Genomic DNA, 17753 nt, shown 5'->3' on the forward strand with positions numbered 1-17753 from the left:
AAATCTGCCTTGGAGTCAGACTACTGGTCCATCTAGCTCAGTGCTGTCTGCACTGACTGGTGGAGGCGCTAAAGAAATATTGATAATATTGATAATTTTAAAGGAAATATTGCGATTGTGAAAGGAAACATTGATATTGTGAAATGAAACATCGATAAATGAAAGGAAATATTGATAAATGAAAGGAAATATTGATAAATGAAAGGAAATATTGATAACATTATCATTCTTAATATTGATATTTTAGAGGCAGATTTTTTTTAAAAAAAAATCCATTTTCAAAAATAGCTGTGGGAAATCGCTACGTACAGATCTGATCCACAACGTTAGAGAATAAGTGAATTAATGGAAAATTCAGTAGCAAATCCAAATTGGGTGGAATTCTAGCACATCCCTACTATAGTAAGATGTATTGTATATTATTTGCTATTATATTATATTATTATACTATTTCCTATTCAAATTGATTTGTGTCTCATCGGGTAAATTAGCATATGCTGATTTCATGCAAATCAATGCAAATATTTTGCTCGCTTCATTATGCATTCCCTCTTTTTGTTTTGCAATGCATTTGTAGCCATCCTAAGCAATCTAACATTAACGGAGCTTCCTTATAGTTCCCTCACATCTGAAATACTTGGCCCTTTTAGGAGTGCTATGAAGACCTTTTCTCCTAAAGACAACCCTTTGGCCTGCAAATGATCAATGAATGCATTTCATCTGAGCCTTTCCTCCTGCATTTTGCTATTCTGCAGATTCTGTGTAAAGTCAAGTTTTTGAAAATCTTTTTATTAGCTGTTATTTTTATCTGTCATGACCCATTTTGAGAGCCAGAGTTGAAACGTAGAATATAAATAAATATTATTCAAAACAAAGGGTGCCAATTCCATGACAGCTAGCATTCTGAGCCTCAATAATGCCCCAAAATGTAAACCCTGGCTGAATGAGAGGAAAGGAGGGTGGCTGTTAAACAGATTGTGTTCTGCCCACTGCCAGCAAACCCATTAGTCAGGAAGTGTTAATTAAGGGAGGGCTTTCAGGGAGGACCCTTTGTAACCTCACATCCATTTTTCTTTTTTCTTTTTCTACCAAGGAAGAATCAGCCTCTACCTTGATGCAAAGTCCGGCAGACAGCTTCTCTTTCATTTCTGAAAGAGCCACTTGTGGAGAGTGTCTAAGCACTCCTGATGTGCATTCATGCATTTGCTTGTCTGCCTTGAAAGGCTGCTGTGTCATCATAAACAAGAGGTTTCCACAGTCCACACAATACTGAGCTTAACACTGCCTTAGGAACAAACAAATGGGTGTTTAATGGGTGGCATGATTGAATGCAACCACCGCATGGATGGAAAGAGAGAGCGCTGGGCAAAGAGAAGGATCCCTCCTCCCATGAGTGCAAATTTCCTTCTGTTTGTGGAGCAATTGGTGGCATGCAGCCCGCCGTGGCACACGTTTTTGTGACAAAAGCTCAGGTCAGGTGTCAGGCAGGGTGGAGGCTGCCAATGCCATTCTGCTACTGCTCACCAGCACCACCTATACACATTGATCTTATAAAGCAGGGATGGGGAACCTCGGAGTGGACCAAATGTGGCCTCCATGTCTGTCTATGTGGCCCTCAAGACTATTCTTAGGGCATGCTGCCTTCTCTCGTTTGGCCACACCGCTCATCGGCGCAGCTTTCTTCTCTCCCCCACTGCCATTGAGTGCTTTTACATGGCCAAAATGTATCCTTGACCTGTGATAATGTCTGTTGCTTGCCTGGATGGAGCATAGAGAGGTCGATCGGTCGGTAGGTGTGTGTGTGTGTGTAAACCTCTGACTTGTGCATGACTGGAATGTAGCCTAATGTGCAAAGATAAGAGTTGCATCTGTTGCTCCACCCACTTTTGCCTCTGGCTGTGCCCATCCCAGGCACGTGGCCCTCAGAAGTTTGCACATGAGGAACTGTGGTCTCCACGCTGAAGCGGGTTCCCCTGTGATCTGTGACCAGTGGTTTATGCACTTCTTGAAGTCATGTTGCATCAGTCTGTGTCTGTGTTGGAATTGCTTTTTAAGATGGTTTAAAAGATTTATATGTGTCTGTGTGTGTTTCTAAAAGATTTACTTTTTTAAATGTTTTTAGTGTCTTTTCCCTTATTTGCTGCCCTGGGGTCCTTCCGGGAGGAAGGGCAGGATAGAAATTTTAATAATAATGATGATGATGTGACGATGGTGATGCTCAGGCCATTCCTGACCTCTAAGGCTGGAGTTCTGCACTTCTTATATTTCTGTATTTTCCTGGGGTTGCATTTTATTGTTGCTTGTATGAGATGGTTTCAGTGATTTAGGGCTATGCATTTTTTAATCGTATATTTATTTATTTATTTAATCTGTATCCCGTGGTATATTTGTGCACCACTTAGATCTTTCTAACATTAAGAAGTCTAGAAACTTTCTCATAGATATATATCAGTCATGCAGATGAGGATCTCCAGATGCTTGCATAGTAAGTATAGAGAACATATTCCATTCGGTGGCATTTACCACCCTGAGATTGTGAGAAGAGTCGGGTGGCTACAAGCTTGTTTCCTCCCTCCCTGCCAGAGAGAACATTTTTTGCTCTAACTGCTAGGGAATCACACTCTGCCCTTTGCCAGCAGCAAAGAGACCAAAGTCTACTAGAAGGCTACAGCCTCTTCTTCCTAGAAGAACATCATGGTAAGGGGGAGAGATTAACCTGCCCGTCGGTTGGCCAGAGAGGAAGCGCCTCCAACGCTTGCTTTTTTCTTCCCTCCCCATTTCCTTTTCCTTTTGCATCATGTCCATTACATTATGAGTCTGTGGGCAGAGACTGTCGTATCTTTTAATATTTATACACTGCTTAATTGTAGGCACTTTATACTTGTAGAAGAAGACGCCACTGAGCTAACTTATTTACCTACCTGCATTATATGTCTTTAGGGCAATACAGGTCAGTGCACAGAATACACGATGCACATCCACTCAACATGTCTCATTTGGATGGTAATGGAGTAACATTAAAATATGGCAGAAAGTTATCGTAAATAAATTGGTTCCACAAGTTACAGTGAGATTTGTTGGGATTCCCTACATGATATTTTGTGGGAATGAGCCGAGTTTACACATTCAGATGGATGACACAGTATAGCCCTCTTAGGATTGTACTACTTCAGAATGTAGTTGGAAGATCGTATGATGTAAGTTACACAGACTTCTTGCTCAGAATAGGACAGGGAGAAAGCTAGACTTGACCACATCTCCTTATCATGCCAGTAGGGATGAGCAAATCTGTCAAATTCAGCTTCCCTCAGTTTCTCCTTTTTTCCAATCTTAAGTTTGGTTTTCCATATCAGTTTGCAAAAAAATTTTTTTAAAACACAAGCATTTTAGTCCTCATGAAAATTCACCAGCATTTTGGTGCAAATTTCTCCAAATATACACATGGTTGTCTGCATTTGTGCCTAACGCGCACACATTTGCAAAGCAACTTTCCCTAATATGATGCATTTGTATGTTGTTTTCAGTAATATATGCATTTTTATTCACACTTTACCCTAATACATGCATTTTTTGTAGGCATTAGATGGCTGCAGAACTGCACTGCAAAATTCAGAGAAGCGTGAATTTCAAAGGATGGCTGCATTTTGATTTGCGTACGGTTTGGGAAGGTGTGAAATGGGTACTTTCACCTTTAAATGCCAACTGCATCAAATTTCTCCTCCATCCCTCCATACCTATAAGGGCCTTCAAGACTGCTACCCCCAACCCCTAAGATATTGTGTGACTCTTATTGCAACTTTTACAGCTTTCCTCAGAAGTCCTCGGGTGTTTTGACTGAGCACAAAGCATTTTAAATGTGCAGTGCTTTGAAACTGTAGCTGGTTTACACAGTCAAAATCTTCCCCACTTGATTCACCCTGCCCTTCATTTGCACATCAAATGCTTAGTGCTACGAGCTGTAGCTGCCCTCACACAGTGCCCCGAAGCAAGTCAGCCACCCTTTCCACAGTTGAGCTAGGAACTGAGTCCAGGTCTCTCTCCAGTCTGGCTTTCAGACTTCCGACAGGACAAGCCTTCCTCAGAATAATGCCCTCCAGATTGTCATGAAAGGAACTGTGGACTTCAGTTCTCTTGGTTTCTAATTTATCCAGTATGAAATTCAGGTACCCACATTTCTGCAGCAATTTGCAATTTTTTTAAAAAAAATCGTCATGAAAATTCTTCAGCATTTTAGTGCAATTTTCTCCTAATAAACACATTATTGTATGCAATTTTGGCTAATGTTCACACTTTTCCAAGCAATTAGTCCTCACAAGTGTGCATTTCTATATGCTGTTTTTGTGAATATATTCATTTTATGCACAGTTTTACCCAGTGTTGTTTGGCTGGCAAACTACATTGCAAAATTGGAATAAGTGCAGATTTCGAAGGATGGCTGTGTTTGGGTTCTCATATTGTTTCAGAAAGTGTGAATATGATAGATTTGGCTTTAAACAGAAACTGAACCATGCCTGCTGGGGATGATGGGTGTTGTAATCCAAAACATCTAGAAAGCACCAGCTGGAAGGAAGGCTTATGTAGGAGTTTCCAAAAAATCTTCACTGACACCTTGAATTATGCTCAGAAATGTGACCAGCAAGTAGTGATGCTCATTAAGCCCTGGTGTGGCATGGTCCCAAGAGCTGTTCCCAGTTAGTGCAGATGCATTTTGAACTAACTGCACTTTTCATGCAGTCTTCAAGGGTAGCACTACGTATAATGTATTACAGTAATCAACCCTGGCTCTTACCAGAGCATGACTAAGATCTGGAGCAATCACGTCCCAGAAAAATAGCTGTTCCAAACTTGGAGCAGCATCTAAGCAGGAGCTGTTGATTGTGTCACTATTTTCTGTGGGATTCAATCATATACCAGCAAAATCAGGTTGTGCAATTGTCATTGATTGGGACGTCTTGTGCAACAAACCCGCTCCCAAAAAGATTGGACTTCTTTGCTGTAAGAAAAGTGAGGGGGGAATGCACTGAACAGTGAGGGATAACACTTGCTTTGACACAACATCATCTAATCTCCTGCCAATAGAGAAGTGGCAAATTCAGAAGTGCAGGGTCCCTTCATGAGAGTCACAGGCATGCCCCCCCTTTTTTTGCTGCTGGATTGAGAATGACATCCTTGTTAATGCCTTCTCTCAGAACAACAGACTCCCTAGGAGGCAATAAGCATGAAAGGGGAGAGTGTTGGCTACTGAAAAGAGTCTTCTAAGTAGTTAACTCACCTCCTTCCACTCTGATTGTCTCCAATCAGCAGGAAAGGGTAAGGAAGCATGTTAGAAGACTCTTCTCAGTGGCTAACACACTCCCCTTTCATGCTGATTGGCTCATAGGATTCTGGAGTCATAGGAACCCTGCTGGGACCCTGCTCCGAAAAACATATGGGGTCTTGACCCCGAGACCCCGGAAACTGCACCCCTGCTCCCTGCAAACAAATCTGAATGAATGCTCATTAAATAGCCAACGTCGCGCCCTGCAAACAAATCAGGATGAATGCCCTATAAAAAGGTTGTCTGGAAGTGCCCTCAATTTGTGTGTAGGGGAGAGAGAGACAGAGAGCAAGTGACAGATAGTTCTGTGGGACTTTTTCTATTTTCATGCATTGCATGTGAGTATTTCCCTCCATGGTTACATTCACGGCTACTCAGACATTTTTCAGCTACCGCTTCACACTGTCATAGATACACACTGAGAGACCCAGTTCCTCTCTGCCCCGCCATCTCCAGGCATTCTCCTGCAACACCTGACCCCTAATTATCATGACTTTCCACTTCACAGCGCCTTCGCGGCTTAGTTATATGCCATCTAGCATCATAATGTCTCAGCTCCCATCATTAAAGTGTCGCTGCTCACTTACTGATCCTGTGCCGGACTGAGATGATATCACTCTGAGCACCGTCTCTGTAAAATGCCCAAATTGAGATCTGGTACTCAGTGTTCTTTTTCAGACCAGGAAGAATAGAAGATGCCAGGTTTCCAGCAACAGACAGCTATGGGAGAGAAGGACAAAGGAAGCTGAAATTCTAGGCATCTGCATAGCTGGGCAATTTTTATGAAGAACGACCTATAAAAGCTGAATTTTCCCATACTATTGTTTGTGGGTCAAACCATCAAAAGTGCCATGGGAGATCCATCCCATATTTCACAGTTCCCTGGCACTGTATCTTCCAGCCATCAAATGTCTGGGTGAAAAATAATGTTTTTAAATTCCTCCTGAATGGTAATATTGAAGGAGAAAGATACACATCACCAAGGAGGACATTGCGCAAACGGAATTGCCCCTGAAAAGTCCTGTCATGGGTCAGCATCCAGTGACAGCACCATACTCCATAACGCTCCGTAACGCATAGGAAACTGTCTTATACTGAGTCAGACCATTGGTCTATCAAGCCCAGTATTGTCGACACTGACTGGCAGCAGCTCAGGAAGAGTTTCAGGAAGGGTCATCTATACTGAACCTGGACTTTTTGCATGTAATCTCTATTACTGTGCCAGGACACTTCTCCTAAACCTTACACACTTCCTCCCCAAAACCTCAGTGGCACACTCTGGAACCACTGGAACTGGTTGCTCTGGTGTGTGTTGTTGCTTCACACTCACTTGGTTGAATTTCCCTTGCAGTTGGGCCTGTCTCGGGGACAAAGGGTGGGTCCTCAGACATCGCTGTCACATTAATGTCCTTTTTTTATGGCCTTCTGGCACATTCTTCCATCCATGTTCTACCATGCATACACCACTAATATAATATAACTAATATAATACACTATCATTTACCTCTCACCCGCACTGCCATCCAAGTCAAAAATCTAAAGCTTTGATAAATGTTTATTTAGTTGCTTATGTGCAAACATATTTTGAGCATGCAAGTGTATTGGAACCAGCCTTTTGCAGAGCAGAACCAGAGTTCCTGGGAGGAAAAGGCAGCGTGCCTACAGACTCACTGGGGATGTGGCCTGTCTGTGATCAGATCGCCTAACAGTGAACATTCAATGACTGGGGCTAAGCAAGGCTGGGACAATTTAAAACTCACTTTTGTATATTTCAGTGTATTGTTATATTGCAGCCTTCACCAACCTGTTGCCCTCCAAATGTTTTAGATCACAACAACGGTGCTGGCTGGGGCTGGTGGGAATCGCAGTCCAAAATATTGCCTTGTTTTCATTTCACCAAGAATTTGATTCACCGTTGATCATTTTTTCTGTATTTTATAATCTTATGATGTTCTAATGATCTTATTGTACACCCCATGACATTTTTTTAAATGAGTCAGTGGTTTATAAATACTCTGATAAAGATATTTTTTAAAATCTAATAAACATGGAGGGCACCAGGTTCTCAAAGGCATATTGGGTAACCATTATGACCAAATGACTGCGTGTAAAGAGCCTTCACACGTTTAACGGTACCTCCAGCTTCCCCAGACTGGCTTCATACCTCCTGAGCCCTCTCTTCGCCAAGCACATTCCATTTGATCTGGTAGACAACCACATCGGACGCTGCAGATGCTTCCCATTCCAGCCGGACCGAACCTCCTGAGAGCTCGGTGACCTTCAGGTGACTGGGCGGTGGCACCTTTACTGAGAGGCAGAGGGAAGGAACAAATTGAAGTTCAGTTCTCCCTTGTTCTGTCCAAGCCATCAGGAGCCAAAGCCATCTTGCAGCCATAGTAACGGGGACAGATGGCGAGGGAGTCAAGCAGCAACTGGACAGCTGCCTTTAACCATCACAGCTTTCACTGCTCCAGACCCCAAATGACAAAAACCCAACCTGAAAGACCGGTAAGTAACATTTTTCCAACCATTAATTAAAGCTTGATTGTTTCATTGGAGTGAGAAGACAGGTTCCCTTTTGGCATTTCCAACTGCAGAGAAACTTCGGAAAGGGCATTCAAGGAGAAAATATTCAAGGAGAAAAGATTGTTCTTGTGGCTATATTGAAGACCCAGGAGTCTTACAAGCTGAGTTGTTCTCAAAGAAGCAGGGAAGCCTTATTACCAATTTTTATATTTCCAAATGGAATTGCAGCTTTTAAAAAATCTGAATAAAGGATAGATTGTCTCCATCTTTGAAACAGGAAGAAAAGGAAGAGGAGGATGAAGTACTCTTGTTTGCTCTGATGTTAATATTTTAAGAATAAAATTTAATATTTACATATATCTAGGAATAATTATGGCATTGCTAATCTTATACAGCACACATGAGAACTAGCATTTAGCATATATATGGAATTGTATAAACTTACAGATACAGTGTATCTTTCTAATTTTTGTACAAGATGTCATTTTGCTAAAAAAAAAAGTATATTTAAAATGAACTATTTTCAACCCTGGGAGCCTTTGTGTACATTAAAACTTATCATCTGTATGGCCAATTAGTAACCTAATTGTTGCTCCAACTTGCTTCTGTGCAGGCACCTCTGACGTGATTAGCCTCCAGCCTTGCCTTCTGATTGGCTATGAAGACTGACGTTTGACCTAAGCTACCAAATAGGAATGTAGGGAGCTGCCTTCTATGAAGTCAGACCATTAGTCGATTTAGCTCACTATTGTCCACACTGATTGGCAACAGCTCTCCAGGGTTTCAAACCGGGATCTCTCCTAGCCCTGTCTGGAAAATGTCAGGGATCAAGCCTGGAATCTTTTGTGTGCAAAGCATGTGCTCTGCCACTAAGCTACGGCCTATCGCCTTGCAAGAGTAAAACATGGACTGCGAAAAAGACAAATAATTGGGTGTTAGAACAAATTAAACCAGAACTATCACTAGAAGCTAAAATGAGGTTATCATACTTTGGACACATCATGAGAAGACATGATTCACTAGAAAAGACAATAATGCTGGGAAAAACAGAAGGGAGTAGAAAAAGAGGACGACCAAACAAGAGATGGATTGATTCCATAAAGGAAGCCACAGACCTGAACTTACAAGATTTAAACAGGGTGGTTCAGGATAGATGCTGTTGGAGGTCGCTGATTCATAGGGTCACCATAAGTCGTAATCGACTTGAAGGCACATAACAACAACAAACTCACCCGACACTCTTAGCAGCTCAGCTGCTATGCCTCCCAAACCCTTATTCAGCACAGTGGAATATTTACTGTCAGGTCTAGAACTCAGAAGACCCTCTGGCACTTTGCCCTGCTGCCCCAGGGCTTGAGGGTGAAGCATCTTCCAGGCAATTAAGTCACTTTGGGTTAAACAATGGTTAATACTGTAAACTATGGTTTTCATCCTGCCAGAAATATGGCAAGAATGGAAACCACTGATGGCAATCCAGTTGTCCAATTTCCAGTAGCAGCCAAGACTTCAATAGTTTCATGTTATATAGGACTTCAGCATCTTCTGAATCAATCAAAAGGCAACTTTGTTGACCACCTGGACTTATTTATTTATTACATTTATACCCCGCCTTTCTTGTCATGATAGAAACCCAAGGCAGCTTACATATAGTTCCCAGGCGGTCTCCCATCCAGGCACTGACCAGACCTGACCCTGCTTAGCTTCAGCAGGGAGCTGGCCTCACGTGCTTTCAGACCACAGCCTGGAACTTCTCAGAGCTGCATCTCCAAAACCTTATGAAGCTGACCAGCCCTTACTTACATGTCGTTATATTGCCTGTCACAGGGAAGGAGTCGCCTTCTTCGTAAACAGAAACCACGCTGACAAAATACTTTGTCAGTGACAAGAGAGGCTTCAACACAACAAAGGATGCGTAGCCAGGAACTTCCACCTGAAATATACAGAGCGTTATTGCAGAGGGCCTTCTAGTGGGGTCTGCCTATTTAACTCAAGCAGCAAAGGTTGAGTGGAGGAGGTAGAAATGTCATGAGAAAGAACTTTATACCAAGTCAGACCACTGATCCATCTAGCTCAGTATTGTCAGCACTGACTGCCAGCGGCTCTCCAGGGTCTGACACGAGTCCCAGCCCTACATGGAGATGCCAGGGATTGAGCCCAAGCCCGCAAAACAGATGCTCTACCACTGAGCTATGACCCTTCCCATACATGACCAGTGTTCCCTATGGGTGAATACAGATGGTCATTTGCTGACTTACACTGTGACTGCATAGGGTCAAGTTGTAAAACCCATTGAGCTTTAACAAAAGATCTTCAGCCAGCCTTTCGATTTTAATTAGAAATGCAAAGAAATGTTGCCACTTAAACTGCTAGCATGAAGGAGGAACTCCATCCAAGGAAAGACATATCCAGCTTCTACTTGCTTTGTTTCCTTCTTCTCTGACTTCCTTTGTGTTAACCAGTCACAAAAAAATCATATAACTTGAAAGCATCATCATCACCTCATTCACTAGCCACAGCAAGGAGGGTCCATTAGTTACCCTCACTGTCTGGCAGATAACATAATCACTCCTGTTCTAAAAAAAAAAAAAGTATCCGGTGTTCCCCCTCCACTACATATTCGCCTGTGTGTTTTGCTTGAGATGTTCTAGGTGGATCTAACTAACTCCTGTTGGAAACAAAATGCTGGACAATGGCCTTTGTTCAGATGAGGCAAAGCAACTCTTATACTCTTAAGGTCACTCACCTCTCCAGTGTTGCTCCCCGTGCTGGAGATATACGTTATGCAGTGTTTTTTCACAGCATGTAAAGCCGCCTCCCAGTTGACCCTGACAGAGGCATGGCTGATGTTGGAAAAACGCAAATAGAGTGGAGGGCTCAGGGCCACTGGAAGACATAATTATTGTCACTTATGGGATATCTGCATCATCGACATCATCATCATCATCATCATCATCATCGTTGTTGTTGTTGTTGTTGTTACTACTGCTACCACTGCTACCACCACTACCACTACCACCACCACCACCACCTGCCTTCCACCAGCAGGTCCCATGGCGGGTTACAACAATTTAAAATTCAAAATGAAAACAGTTAAGACAAATCACAGTCACAGGAATAAGGTGGGTCCCAAAAGCACATATCTCAGGTGTCAAAGACCAGGGGAAAAAAAATGTGTATTCAGTATACAATGACATCTGTACAAGGAAGGTATCAGATATACCTCTGGGGAGGGAATTACACAGCCTAGGAGCTGACACAGAGAATGTCCTCTACTGGGCCAGTAATGCCCCCAAATGTCTGAGGGTAGGGGAACTACCAAGAGGCCCCCCTCTGCTGACACCCGAGAGGGTCTGTAGGGCCAGAGCACTAGAGCCTAAAACAGTGGCAACTCCATGTCAGTGGGGCACTGGAATCCACTCCGGGTTTCAGTCCAAACTTTCAAGGAGCTGCCCAAGGTGCTTCCACTACCCCATTTGACATGGAGCCACCAGCTGTCACTGGTTTACTTTCAAGGCTTTTCTCCCAATAAGACCTGAGAATTGCTGTTCAGCAGACAGACTAGAAATATCTCCTAGACAATTCCCAGAAGCCTAAAAATATATCCCCAATTCCCAAAATGCCTCCAGTGGACACCATGACAGTTTATTCAGTTTCAAGCCAGTTTAAGAATGTTTTTCTGTGTGATGCAAAATTTGCTCCCTCTCCCTGTAAATCCAAATATGGACAACTGGACTATGACTAGCGGCTACTCTGCTAGCCTACTAGATTTATTTTCTTCCATTATTTATTTTAGAAAGGTTTCATGCTGCTTTTTCCCAGGCAGAGCCTGTCCAAAGCAGCTTCCAGCAATAAAAAAATACAATATAAATAAAATTAGCAATACAATAAATAAAAAACCCATCAAATCTCCACTGAAATCAGAAATAGCCAATAAAACATAACCAACAATATTCACAGCCAAGGAGTACCAAAAAAAAAAAAATCACATGGGAAGGCCAGTTGAAAATGATTTTTAAAGTCTTCCAAAACCTGTCAATGTGATAGCTGAATTAAGTCTACTGGGAGGGAATTCCAAAGCCACGGGGGGCACCACAGAAAAAGCTCTCCTTCTTGTGGCCACCAACCTTACAGTGGACACCCTAGGAAGGCTTCCATCTGATATCTTAGCATGCAGGCAGGACGTTACTAGAACAGGCGATTCAACAAATAGCTTAGGCCCAACCCATTTAGGGCAGGGTTAGGGAATATTTTTTTTCAGAACAAGGGCAGCACTGTCTTCTGGTGACCTTCTGGGGGGCCCGTGTCACTGGTGGACAGGACCAGAGGCAAAAGCAGGGGGAGCAATGGATGTAAATTTCACTCCTGTGCAATAGGCTAGTTTCTACACACCCCTCTCTATCCTCCACCCAGACAAGCAAGAGGCATTATCAGAGTCAAAGGATGCATCCCAGGCAGGCGAAAATGCTGGAGGAGAGTACAAAGTAGGGCCAGTGAGGGGTGTGACCTGGGAAGAGAGGTGCACTCTGGGGAGAGTCCTGAAGGCCAGAGGGGGAGGTCTAGAGGACCCTAGGGCCTGAGGAGTCCCACTTCTGACTGAAGGCTTGAAAGGTTAAAGCCAGCACTTTGCACTGAGTCAGATCCTGGAGCCTGCTCCACGAGCTAGAGGGAGCCCCAGCTGACAAAGCATCAAGGTGAGTTAAGCAGCAGAGCGAAAAGAGGGTAAGTAGCTCCCATTTATTCCATTATTTAATTGAAGTAAAGCAGCTCAGAGCAATAAGTAATAAGGGCAGCCCAAGGTCACCCTGAGCTAGGAGCCAAATCCTGAAAGAACCTATATCTTAGGAGACAGATCCTAGGAGAAGGAAGCCCATAGAAAGCTAGTTTTCAACACCACCCTAGCAGGAAAGCTTCAGGGGACACTGTAAACAAGGCTAAATTCCAGCCGGAGAGAAAGGGGAAAAGGAAACTCCACCGACACATACAGGGAGAGAGTCAGCTCAGTTCTTGCTAAAAAGGGCAGCTTCAGCCTTCCTGAAACACAACCACAAGCTCTGTTTCCCTAGGTTAAAGAAAGGTCAGGCTGTTCTAGGTGGGAAAACAACAAACACAAAAGACTTGCCTGGAAGGCGCAGCCCCTTGATTAGATTAAAAGCAGCCAAAAGCTTAAACAGCCCCGCCCCTCGCTCAGGAAGGAAGGAAGCCTGAGAGAATACTAAAGAGTTAAGCCCCAGCTGATAGCCATCAGCCTCAAGTAACACATCATTGGCTGGCAGCAGTAGCTGGGAGGAACCAGCCACACATATAAAGTCAGAGCACCCTAGCGAGGGAGCCTGCTCCACGAGCTAGAGGGAGCCCCAGCTGACAACGCATCAAGGCCCCAGCTGACAACGCATCAAGGCGAGTTAAGCAGCAGAGCGAGTTCGGCAGCAGGGCGAGGAGGCCAGGGCCCCCCACTCTGCCCTTCTGTTCCCTGACCTCAACTAAACCGCAGTCTCCAACCCATTGATGTAATAAACCTTAAACAAAACTATGCAGGTAAGAAGCCAGCAGGGGTGTGGGGGCTTTCCAGTGTTTTGCACTGCCTGCAGCATGTATGACTATCTGCCTGTTGGACAGAAGTCGTGGGTGTGCTCTCGGTGCAATGAGCTCCTGGCTCTCCGGGAACGACTTCATTTCCTTGAGGCCAAGGTGGCGGACCTGGAAAAGCTGAGAGAGGCAGAGAGGTGTGTGGAGGAGGCCTTCAGGGACGTTATAGCTGTGTCCCACTCCAACGATGATAGCTCTCCTGCTATCATGGAGGACGATGGTCTCGGGGAAGGAGAGCATCCAGCTGAGGAAGAGGGAAACAATCCCTTAGAAGGGACCCATTCCTTGGGGGATGAGCAGCTATCCTCTCGTGCCGAGGATATATCTCCAGGGGGTGGAGGGATCCTTGTAGTGGGTGATTCGATCATTAGGAACATAGACAGTGGGGTGTGTGATGGGCGTGTAGACCGCAAGGTGTTTTGCCTGCCTGGTGCGAAGGTTGCGGATATCGCCCGTCGTTTAGATAGTTTGGTAGACAGTGCTGGGAAGGAGTCAGTGGTCGTGGTGCACGTTGGCACCAATGACATGGGGAAATGCAGCCGTGAGGTCCTGGAAGCAAAATTTAGGTTGCTAGGTAGGATGCTGAAAGCCAGGACCTCCAAGGTGGCTTTCTCTGAAATGCTACCAGTACCACGCGCAGGACCAGCCAGACAGGCCCAGCTTCGCAGTCTCAATGCGTGGATGAGACGATGGTGTCAGGTGGAAGGGTTCGGATTTGTTAGGCACTGGGGAACATTTTGGGACAAGCCGGGCCTGTACAAAAGGGATGGACTCCACTTGAACCAGAATGGAACCAGAATGGAACCAGAATGGAACCAGACTGCTGGCACTTAAAATTAAAAAGGTAGCAGAGCAGCTTTTAAACTGACTGAGGGGGGAAACCCGACAGAAGCTGAGAAAGGTCCGGTTCGGAATAAACCTCCCCCCTGGGATAAAAACCAAAGAAATGATGAAATTTTAAAAGGGGTAGGCCTAGAAGTAGGCATTGTGAGAGCAGGGGCACAGGATATAAATTCAGAAGGGCAAAATTACCACAGGCCTAACCACAAGTGCCAAAGACACTTGAAGAGAGACACTGCTTACAAGTGCCTGTATGCTAATGCTAGGAGCCTCCGAACCAAGATGGGAGAACTGGAGTGCTTGGTCTTAGAGGAGAGCATTGATATAGTGAGCATAACCGACACCTGGTGGAATGGAGAAAACCAGTGGGATACGGTTATCCCTGGATATAAACTATATCGGAAAGACAGGGAAGGATGTATTGGTGGCGGAGTCGCTCTATACGTGAAAGAAGGCATTGAATCCAGCAAGCTCGAAACCCCAAAAGAGGCAGACTCCTCCACAGAATCGTTGTGGGTGGTGATACCGTGCCCCAGGAGGGACTTAATACTGGGAACGATCTATCGTCCCCCTGATCAAAATGCTCAGGGAGACCTTGAGATGAGATATGAAATTGAGGAAGCATCCAAACTAGGAAATGTGGTAGTAATGGGTGACTTCAACTACCCGGACATAGACTGGCTGCATATGTGTTCCAGTCATGACAAAGAAGCAAAGTTTCTAGATATTCTAAATGACTATTCCCTAGATCAGTTGGTCATGGAACCGACCAGAGGGACGGCAACCCTGGACTTAATCCTCAGTGAGGACCGGGACCTGGTGCGAGATGTAAGTGTTGTTGAACCGATTGGGAGCAGTGACCACAGTGCTATTAAATTAAACATACATGTAACTGGCCAATTGCCAAGAAAATCCAACACGGTCACATTTGACTTCAAAAGAGGAAACTTCACAAAAATGAGGGGATTGGTAAAAAGAAAGCTGAAAAACAAAGTCCAGAGGGTCACATCACTCGAAAATGCTTGGAAGTTGTTTAAAAACACTATATTAGAAGCTCAACTGGAGTGCATACCACAGATCAGAAAAGGTACCGCCAGGGCCAAGAAGATGCCAGCATGGTTAACAAGCAAAGTCAAGGAAGCTCTTAGAGGCAAAAAGTCTTCCTCCAGAAAATGGAAGTCTTGTCCGAATGAAGAAAATAAAAAAGAACACAAACTCTGGCAAAAGAAATGCAAGAAGACAAGAAGGGATGCTAAAAAAGAATTTGAGGAGCACATTGCTAAGAACATAAAAACCAACAACAAAAAATTCTATAAATACATTCAAAGCAGGAGACCATCTAGGGAGACAATTGGACCCTTGGATGATAAGGGAGTCAAAGGTGTACTAAAGAACGATAAGGAGATTGCAGAGAAGCTAAATGAATTCTTTGCATCTGTCTTCACAGTGGAAGATATAGGGCAGATCCCTGAACCTGAACTAACATTTGCAGGAAGGGATTCTGAGGAACTAAGACAAATAGTGGTAACGAGAGAGGAAGTTCTAAGCTTAATGGACAATATAAAAAATGACAAATCACCGGGCCCGGATGGCATCCACCCGAGAGTTCTCAAAGAACTCAAAGGTGAAATTGCTGATCTGCTAACTAAAATATGTAACTTGTCCCTCGGGTCCTCCTCCGTGCCTGAGGACTGGAAAGTGGCAAATGTAACGCCAATCTTCAAAAAGGGATCCAGAGGGGATCCCGGAAATTACAGGCCAGTTAGCTTAACTTCTGTCCCTGGAAAACTGGTAGAAAGGATTATTAAAGCTAGATTAACTAAGCACATAGAAGAACAAGCCTTGCTGAAGCAGAGCCAGCATAGCTTCTGCAAGGGAAAGTCCTGTCTCAGTAACCTATTAGAATTCTTTGAGAGTGTCAACAAGCATATAGATAGAGGTGATCCAGTGGACATAGTGTACTTAGACTTTCAAAAAGTGTTTGACAAGGTACCTCACCAAAGGCTTCTGAGGAAGCTTAGCAGTCATGGAATAAGAGGAGAGGTCCTCTTGTGGATAAGGAATTGGTTAAGAAGCAGAAAGCAGAGAGTAGGAATCAACGGACAGTTCTCCCAATGGAGGGCTGTAGAAAGTGGAGTCCCTCAAGGATCGGTATTGGGACCTGTACTTTTCAACTTGTTCATTAATGACCTAGAATTAGGAGTGAGCAGTGAAGTGGCCAAGTTTGCTGACGACACTAAATTGTTCAGGGTTGTTAAAACAAAAAGGGATTGCGAAGAGCTCCAAAAAGACCTCTCCAAACTGAGTGAATGGGCGGAAAAATGGCAAATACAATTCAATATAAACAAGTGTAAAATTATGCATATTGGAGCAAAAAATCTGAATTTCACATATACGCTCATAGGGTCTGAACTGGCGGTGACCAACCAGGAGAGAGACCTCGGGGTTGTAGTGGACAGCACGATGAAAATGTCGACCCAGTGTGCGGCAGCTGTGAAAAAGGCAAATTCCATGCTAGCAATAATTAGGAAAGGTATTGAAAATAAAACAGCCGATATCATAATGCCGTTGTATAAATCTATGGTGCGGCTGCATTTGGAATACTGTGTACAGTTCTGGTCGCCTCATCTCAAAAAGGATATTATAGAGTTGGAAAAGGTTCAGAAGAGGGCAACCAGAATGATCAAGGGGATGGAGCGACTCCCTTACGAGGAAAGGTTGCAGCATTTGGGGCTTTTTAGTTTAGAGAAAAGGCGGGTCAGAGGAGACATGATAGAAGTGTATAAAATTATGCATGGCATTGAGAAAGTGGATAGAGAAAAGTTCTTCTCCCTCTCTCATAATACTAGAACTCGTGGACATTCAAAGAAGCTGAATGTTGGAAGATTCTGGACAGACAAAAGGAAGTACTTCTTTACTCAGCGCATAGTTAAACTATGGAATTTGCTCCCACAAGATGCAGTAATGGCCACCAGCTTGGATGGCTTTAAAAGAAGATTAGACAAATTCATGGAGGACAGGGCTATCAATGGCTACTAGCCATGATGGCTGTGCTGTGCCACCCTAGTCAGAGGCAGCATGCTTCTGAAAACCAGTTGCCGGAAGCCTCAGGAGGGGAGAGTGTTCTTGCACTCGGGTCCTGCTTGCGGGCTTCCCCCAGGCACCTGGTTGGCCACTGTGAGAACAGGATGCTGGACTAGATGGGCCACTGGCCTGATCCAGCAGGCTCTTCTTATGTTCTTATGTTCTTATCCTGCCAGTAACTGTAAACTGCCCAGAGAGCTTCGGCTATGGGGCGGTATACAAGTATAATAAATAAATAAATAAATAAATAAACTCCTCTCCTGCACCCAATAAAAACCCGTCTAGATTCCATGTTTAAGCTGCATGCCTGGAAAGTGGTAGCATGACTTACAAGTGGTTTCCTGCACACTTGCTGGATCACTGGCGTCTTCTCCGTACATGGCATACACTGCGAGAGAGT

At 44.1% G+C, this 17753-nt stretch overlaps 1 protein-coding gene across 2 annotated transcripts in view; it reads right to left on the minus strand.

The window, feature by feature from the left end:
* LOC133387053 (collagen alpha-1(XX) chain-like) overlaps window positions 1–17753 on the minus strand; it is a 142837-nt gene extending 125084 nt beyond the window's left edge. For both annotated transcript variants that reach the window (XM_061631011.1, XM_061631010.1), the window contains exons 1-5: window positions 17685–17753; window positions 10587–10726; window positions 9644–9773; window positions 7482–7624; window positions 5905–6037 (exon numbers count right to left, since the gene is read on the minus strand). In XM_061631011.1, coding sequence (XP_061486995.1) covers window positions 5905–6037; window positions 7482–7624; window positions 9644–9773; window positions 10587–10726; window positions 17685–17733 — 595 coding nt within the window. In that variant the 5' untranslated portion in view covers window positions 17734–17753. The remainder of the gene's footprint in view (window positions 1–5904; window positions 6038–7481; window positions 7625–9643; window positions 9774–10586; window positions 10727–17684) is intronic.

The sequence above is a fragment of the Rhineura floridana genome, chromosome 6, assembly GCF_030035675.1.
Source record: "Rhineura floridana isolate rRhiFlo1 chromosome 6, rRhiFlo1.hap2, whole genome shotgun sequence".
NCBI lineage: Eukaryota > Metazoa > Chordata > Lepidosauria > Squamata > Rhineuridae > Rhineura > Rhineura floridana.